Source organism: Bison bison, unplaced genomic scaffold, assembly GCF_000754665.1.
Source record: "Bison bison bison isolate TAMUID 2011002044 unplaced genomic scaffold, Bison_UMD1.0 scf7180017853066, whole genome shotgun sequence".
Taxonomy (NCBI): Eukaryota; Metazoa; Chordata; class Mammalia; order Artiodactyla; family Bovidae; genus Bison; species Bison bison.
The window spans coordinates 67,762-75,363 of record NW_011483639.1 but is presented as its reverse complement, the minus strand read 5'-3'; the positions used below and the strand labels follow the sequence as shown (position 1 = coordinate 75,363).

At 62.7% G+C, this 7,602-nt stretch overlaps 1 protein-coding gene across 2 annotated transcripts in view; it reads right to left on the bottom strand.

Moving 5' to 3' along the window:
• Positions 1-421: 421 nt before the first annotated feature.
• UPB1 (ureidopropionase, beta) overlaps positions 422-7,602 on the bottom strand; it is a 25,632-nt gene continuing 18,451 nt past the window's right edge. The window contains exons 7-9 of one of the 2 annotated variants that reach the window (XM_010853307.1): positions 3,645-3,726; positions 2,569-2,611; positions 422-1,281 (exon numbers count right to left, since the gene is read on the bottom strand). In XM_010853307.1, the coding sequence (XP_010851609.1) occupies positions 1,049-1,281; positions 2,569-2,611; positions 3,645-3,726 (358 nt within the window). In that variant the 3' untranslated portion in view covers positions 422-1,048. Of the gene's footprint in view, positions 1,282-1,479; positions 1,597-2,568; positions 2,612-3,644; positions 3,727-7,602 lie in introns of those variants that run through there. The other variant, XM_010853311.1, reaches the window with a different exon arrangement.

The window sequence follows — 7,602 nt, the reverse complement described above, 5'->3', positions numbered from 1 at the left end:
CTGATCCCTGGCAGGAGTGGGCCCCCCGGATCCACACCCCGGCGGCCTGACTCTGGAAGGCCATCCGCTGCACGCGGCGTCTCATCCCGGCCGCGGCGGCTGGGGAGAGGCCTGGAGGGGGCCGTAAAACCCACCCAGGGCGACCACACCGCCCCCTCGCTCCCAAGGCTCTGACAGGACCTGGTGCCCATCATCACAGCCTGGGACGGCTTCCGCTTTCAGAAAGTTACTAATGAGAAGTCATTCGGATTACTGGCTCCGGCTTCCCATCCGTGCGGAATCGGCATCAATCTGAGCTTCCCAGGAGGACGAGAGACAGGAGACCTTCACGTGGGCAGCGCCCTGTCGGTCTGGCTGGCCCCGGGCACCACCCCCCAGCCCGCCCCCACCCCCGCCCAGGAGCGCTGGGCAGTCCTCCCATCGTGACAATGTGACGTGTATTTGTGTGTATGATCTGCTGAGAAGTGGGCGCGGAGTTGGTAGAAACAGCCTGGGAGGCTGACACGGCGACACTCCATCTGTGTGCCTGACGTGCTGTATTCCGGGGCGAGGGGTCCCAGGCCGCAAGCACCCCGTTCTAGGAGGCGGGCACTTACAATCCTTGGAGACCCGCCACCTTCCTTACAGGGTGTCAGGTCCCCAAGGCCTCCTGTTTTACAAGCGGGTGCATAAGGCAGGGAGCCGAAGTGGCTTGCAAGGCAGCGGCACCGCCTAGGCCCACTTCCCTCCTCGACCCACTTCCCTCCATTGTCCGGGCCCAGACTTGGGGCCTGGCCACAGGCAGAGCCAGACACACACATTCATCTTGTGCTAAGTACAAGTGCCTGGGAAGGAAAAGAAGATTAGCGAGGCCAAGCCACTCTACTCTCTGGACAAATGAAATTGAGACGAATCTGCTCGGAGGCGCCCAGAATCTAATAAATCAGATGAGTGGAGAATTTATCGAGGCCTGCTGCCCTGGGCAGCGTTTGACCCCGTGGTTCCCCTCCTAGGCCGCAGCCCCCGGCCTTCTGCGCGGCTCGGGGAGGGGGGCCCACACGGCTGGCCCTCAGGCCGCCTGGAGCCACGCAGTTCTGGTGCTGGGAGCAGGCCAGCTGCACGGAGGAGCAGGGGCCTGGACACCCACCTTGAAGCCCCAGATGTCGTTCACCTGCCGGCAGAGGTTGAGGTCCAGCTCGGCGACCAGGAGCCCATCCCGGGTGCGGGAGAGCCCGGGGGTGCGGCTGCCGTCCGGGGCCGCCACGTAGCTCGAGCCGTAAAAGTAGCCGAAGTCCCGGTGAGCTGCGGGGCAGCAACCGCAAGGCCCGTAAGCGCATGCAGACACGGGTGGTCTCCGCACCCATGTAGGGGAGATGCCCAGGACGAGGGCCCCCACACCCTGCCCAGCAGCTGCTGCGGCCCCGAGGACCTGCCTTCCTCGTCAGGCCTGGACGCCCCGCCGCCGGCTGCAAGTCGCCCTCAACACCCTCACCTCTGCCCCCGGAACCTTTCTTTTTATTATTTTTAATTAATTTATTTCTATTATGTATTTGGCTGTGCTGGGTCTTAGGTGCAGCACGTGGGATGTGTTAGCTGCGGCATGCGGGATCTTTAAAACTGAAATGAAAATGCTGTTTTATTGATATACATACGTATATGTATATAGTTTGTTCGCTTCTTTTTCTAGTTGTGGCATACCGGATCCTGTTCCCTGACCAGGGGTTGAACCCAGTTCCCCTGCACCGGGAGTGCAGAGTCTCAGCCCCCGGACCACCGGGAGTCCCGCGCCCGGGAACCGTTCTGCAGGCCTCCCTGGCAGAGCTGTTGGTTCCCGGCTCCAGCATCAGCCACCGTGGCAAGGGAGTCATGGGGCCCCGACGGTGAGCTCGGCCCTGCCCAGCCGTGTCGCCCTCACCCCGCTCCGGGCCTTGGGCTCCTCACCAGGAAAGCGGGCTGCCCACCGCCCCGAAGGTGTGCGGGGAGTGTGCGGGTGCCGCCCAGGGCCGGCAGGACCCCGGTCCTGTGACAGGAAGCCCCGTGGGGCCGGAGGCTCCGGTCTCCCAGGCCTCAAGTCGGGGGATCTGAGCTCTTTCAGGAAATCCTGCTGTGGGACACATGGCTGCTCAGCCCCGCTCTGCTTCCCAGACACCTCCTTGGAGATGGGGGTGGCCCCCTCCCACATTCCAGGCCACAGAGGAGAGGCCGGGCGTGGCGGATTCCAGCCCTGCCCGCAGAGCCAAACAAGCTGTGGGTTCTAGGAACCCAAGGCAGCCATGCTGGGCTCTGGGGGCACCTGGACAGCTAGGGGTTGAGGGGTGTGGCCTGCAGGGTGGAATATGCACCCCTATTTCAGGGAGCTCACAGGGGGTGCCCCAACGGCTTGGCCCATCTCCACCCCAGTCCCCACTCCATAATCTGGGGTGCCAGGGGGTCACAGGCCCAGGGTCCACACGAGGCGGGTAGGGGGGCAGGTGTGCAGACACGGTCTGTGGGGTGGGTCCTGCTGGGAGACAGCAGATGGAGAAGGGACAGCCAGGTTCTCCCCCACCCCCCTCCAAATCAGCCCCACGGAAAGTCAGCTGGACGCACCTTTCTTGCCATCCCCAGAGGTGAACTCGTTTGGGAAGTGCTCCTGGGAAATAAAACCAAGGTAAGAGACACTTGGCACGAGGAGTGAAGACCCCTCCTGCCAACGCTGGGAGACGTGAGAGATGTGGGTTCGATTCCTGGGCCGGGAAGATCCCCTGGAGGAGGAAACGGCAGCCCACTCCAGTGTTCTTGCCTGGAGAATCCCATGGATGGAGGAGCCTGGCGGGCTGCGGTCCATGGGGTCACAGAGAAGCAACTTAGCGTGCATGCACAAGACGCACCTCTAGGGGGCGCTGGCGGGACGCTCACCAATGTTAGACGGGGCAGGCCTTAGGACACAGTCACAGCCGTGCCCCCCGGGTCCCAGCCCCAGGGGGAAGGACCCCGATTTTGCCTTTGGGAGCTTATCGTTTGCCGGGAGAAGAGAAAGCCGTGGTGGAGACTGGTTCCCCGGGGCCGTGGAGGGCATCCGGGGCTTCACAATGCCCAGCCTGGGGGCAGCGCAGGCCCCAGGGGGTACCCGCTCTCGATACCTTCCCCAGGACTGTGCATCCAGCCGGGAGGGGGCGCCGCGTGCGGGCTGGTTAAAACACCAAGTTTCTTTCCTGTAGATCCACTTAGGGTTATCTCGGGCTGATCAGATGCTCTGATTAGAGCCTGACATCTGATTAGCAAGAATGCGGAAGAGGATTTGTTACGTGGTAAATACCCGGTGTTTGTAGTCAAATCTTTCAGTGCCTGAGGTCAAGGTTGGGGGGAGGACGGGAAGAAAGCAGGTACTGGGTGGTGGTCATGGGCCGAGAGCCTTTGAAAATGGTTTCAGCTGCAAGCACAGCAGGGCTCGAGCAGCGCCAGCTTTCCCGGCGACAGGCCCAGCCAGGGTCCCCGTGCCAGGACCCCGGGGTGTGGGGCGTGTGTGCCCAAAGGGGGTGCGACCCCGGGGTCCCCACCAGGGCCCCCGCAACTGCCGCTCCTCCCGCCTGGCTTCTGCTGGGGCAGCGGCTGGGCCTGCTGTCCTCATCCCTCTGTCCGCTCCCCTGCTGGGGGTCCCCCGGAGGCCGAGCCTCGGGACTCACCCGGCCCACGCGGTTGATGGCGCAGGTGAAGCAGTGGTTGGCGATGGCTGCGTTCCTGGCCTCGACGGGCCACAGGGACTCACTGTGCGAGAGGAAGGAGAGGGACCAGCTTGCCGACCGCCCAGCCTTTGACTCACGGATGCTCGGCTGTGAGCTGCGGCCGGGGTGCCAGTCTTGCTCACGGTGCCCACAGGTGACCCCACACCCACCACCAACAGGCCCGCTCGTCTCGGGCTCGGGCCGAAGCAGCCGTGTGGAGGGCACCTGACGCATCAGCCGCAGCCCTGGATCAAAGCCTTGCCTGGGACTCCCCGGGCGGTGCAGTGGTTAAGACTCTGCTCTCCCACTGCAGAGGGCACGGGTTCAATCCCCGGTTGGAGAACTAAGATCCCACAGGCCATGCAGTGCCATCAAAAAAAAAAAAAGTTTCCTCTTCTGAAGCTTCCCCAAAGGGAGGCCGTGCAGACAAGCATCGGCTCACAGCTTTGGGAAACATCCATCCCCTTCTCCGGCAGCTGAAGCGGCTGGCAGAGTAGAGGGTGCTGCCTGGCAGGACCCCCTTAACTGCTGCTTCTGCCTCATTCCCTCCTGCCAGGTGGGGTCAGGAACTCAACCCCCGCCCCCCAGGCTAGTAAACGTCAGAAGGGAGCTGGGGGCCTGGGGGCCTGTGTGCCCCCCAGCCCCTACCCTTGTAGTACAAGTCACATCCGACTCTGCGACCCCGTGGACTGTAGCCCACCGGGCTCCTCTGTCCATGGGATTTCCCAGGCAAGAATACTAGGGTGGGTTGCCATTTCCTCCTCCAGGGGAATTTTTCAGACCCGGGGTGGGGGGCGTTGAACCCTCAGCTGGCGGGTTCTTTACCACTGGAGCTACCGGGGGAGCCCTGCCATGCCGCCTTGCAAAGCCGTCTGTCTCTGCAGGGGAAGATTTCAGGCCCGGCAAACAGTAAACCCGAGAGGAATTCAGGCTGAAGGCAGGCATCACCTCCCCTGAGCTGCCCCCCGCTTCCCTCTTCTGAACCCCGAGCCTCGAAGCAGAGCCCCCCATCCCGGTTCTCCTACGGGCACAGGACAGGGACATCCCCACGCGGGCACAGCTGAGCTCCCCAGGTCCAGCGCCTGTTGGGGGTGGGGGACCCGGTGGGAAACTCTGCTCCGGCGGACACGTGTCCGTCCACAGCCCACCAGCAAAATGTGCCACGGAATTCAGCGGGCCTGCTGGCCACTGACGGTCTGAGGAACAGCGCCATCGGGGTTCTGGATGCAGAGCTGCGATCCCACTCAGAAACACGGGGTGCCTGGGAGCGGAGGGCCCCGGAGCCTTCCTGTCAGCGTGCACCTGGCTGAAACCGGGCAGTAGGTGGAGGGGTGGGTGGGTGCTTGTCACAAGCCTAATTCTCAGCAGCGCTCACGAGTCTGGAGGGGGAAAAAAAAATCCCACCCTTGACGGAGGGACTCATTTTCCTGTTTTTCTCCCCCCTGCTGCTCGGCTGAACTGACAAAACTTTTAAGAAAGGATTTTTACAGAAACACGCCCGTCGCTGACATTTTCGGGAATTAAATAGACAGGTGCGGAGCGGGCGCCACAAAACACGTGTCTTGCGGTTCTCCAGGGAGGATGAGGGGGCCAGGACCCAACCCCCAGCCGGCAGGACACCCAGGCTCTCAGATGAGGCCGGAGGTTCCTGAGAGCCGGCCCCTGAAATCCATCACAGTGGGGAAGGGGAAGGGGAAGGGTGGCCCGAGAGGGTGGGAGGGCGGAAATCTCTGACCACTCGGGCTGCAGGGCTCGCAGGGTGACTCGGTTCATCAAACCGCACTGTGCCTCTACTGGGTGCTCGGAACTGGGGGACCCTACGTGCGGACACCCTGCCCACTCCTGCAACGTGCCCACGTGTTTGCACGCGCCCGTGTGTGTGTGGAGGGGTAGGGGTGCTGATACAGGAGGCGGGAGACGTCAGAGAAGGGGATGGGTGCTTCTAGAAGCTGTGAGCCGAGGCTGCTGTGCAGCTGGTGGGTCCTGCCGGGCCTCACGCTTGTAAACCCTCAACGTCGATTCCACAAACAACCCTTCAGGATTTTAAGAAATTCACCCTGTGGCCCCCCAACCTAGCGAACCACCTGTTGTACCGTTTTCCACACTCTACGGCCATCCTCAGCAAGGAGAGTCTCAGCAGGGTTCTGACCCCAGCCTGGAAACGTCCTTTCTGCTCACAGGCGGGGGTCACGGAGCTGTGTTAGCCCCGGGACGGCTGGGCGATAACCGCTGGGGGAGAGGAGCTGACCGTGACCACTCTCTCCCCTCCAGCTTTTCCCTGTTGTCCATCGCATGGCCCTGAGCAACGTCAGGCAGGAAGCCCTCCTCTGCTCTCGCCACCGTGCCCTCAAGCCAAGGTTTTCAGGCTGTAATTATCTGGTCAAGGGTGTAAGGGCTTCCCCGATGGCTCAGCGGGAAGGAATCTGCCTGCAATGCAGGAGATACAGGAGACACGGCTTCGTTGGGAAGATGCCCTGGAGGAGGAAATGGCAACCCACTGCGGTCTTCTTGCCTGGAGAATCCCATGGACAGAGGGGCCTGGTGGGCTACAGTCCACAGGGCCGCACAGAGTCGGACACGACTGAGCGACTGAGCACATAACAGGGTGAACGCTGTGGGAGCTGCTCAGACCTGGGGCTTCCAAAAGCCCCAGCTCCCAGCACAAACGCATCCTCCTTGGAGGGCACAGGTGGGTGGGATCATGCTGTCCAAGGAAGGAAGACGGACAGCGTTTAATAAGCAAGGACACGAGCCATCACCTGTGCACCACGTTGAGCAGCTTCTGTTTGCTTAATTGGGGCTGATAAAAGCCGGGAAGTGCTCCGTTGGAGAGGTGACATCTGAGTCCAGGCTACGGCTGTGTCCCTCCCAGCCTGTGTGTGGCTGTGCATGGGGGGGTGGCACTGGCTTCAGGGACCCCTCTGGGGTGATGCAGCTCGCTGGGTGTGTAACACGTGGCTGGCAGGAGGGGCTGCTCCGGGGCGTCTGTCCAGGCTTGCTGACTGGACAGCCAGGAGCCACTCTTCCTCACGACTGTCAGGGGACGTTGTCACAGTGGCCACGCTGCCCGCTGCCTCTCTGGGGGTGGGGAGGAGACCCCAGACGTGACTGCCCCCTTGCGCCCGAGAGCGCCCCCCCCGATACAGACAGGACGGGGTCGTTCTGTAAGGGACAGCCGTGCAGATCAGCGCGCTGAGGGAGGGGGCCCCACTTTCAGCAGCAAGTTCGAGGTGAAGTGACGGGCACATCCCCACATTTAAATTTCGGAAATCTTGTGGTGAGCGAGGGCAGGAGTGAAAGGGTGGGCCCCCAGGGGACTGCAGGCTGCCCCTGAGCTGCCCCCCTCCACTGGGGACAGGGACTCCCCTTCCCCGTCCCCGCCACCCCCCCGATGACACAGCAGATCCCGGAATGCTCTGGGGGAAGTGAGCTGGGGAGAGAGGCATTCACACAGATGCCCCGAGCTCTCCTGCTCCTTGATGAGGCAAAGCTGGAAACCACCCACTGCTGGGGAGGGCAAAGCTACGAAAGGGCTCTGGTGCCGGTCACTGCAGCCCCGCTGCAGCCCAGCGAGTGCCCCGGGGAGGCCCCGGAGCCCGCCACCCCCTTCCCCCCACTGCCCTGTGACAGCAGCTTTGTCTGCTCAGGGATAAGGCTAACACCACGTGGCTGGGTAAACACAGATGCCAGAGACCCTTGACTGATCTCTCAAGGACCCCCTCAGCTCGGACCCCTCCGTCGTCACCCGCCCGTGTGGGACGGGAGGGGAGCCAAAGCTGCTCAGGCAACCCCCGATGCTCCGGCCCTAAGAAGGGGAGCTTTCCCGAATCCTGCTGGCGTCCCTGCCCGAGACCTCGCCACAGCCAAGGACGGTGCTTCGCAGCATGGCACTGCTGTTCAGTGTGGGTGTCCGAGTCTG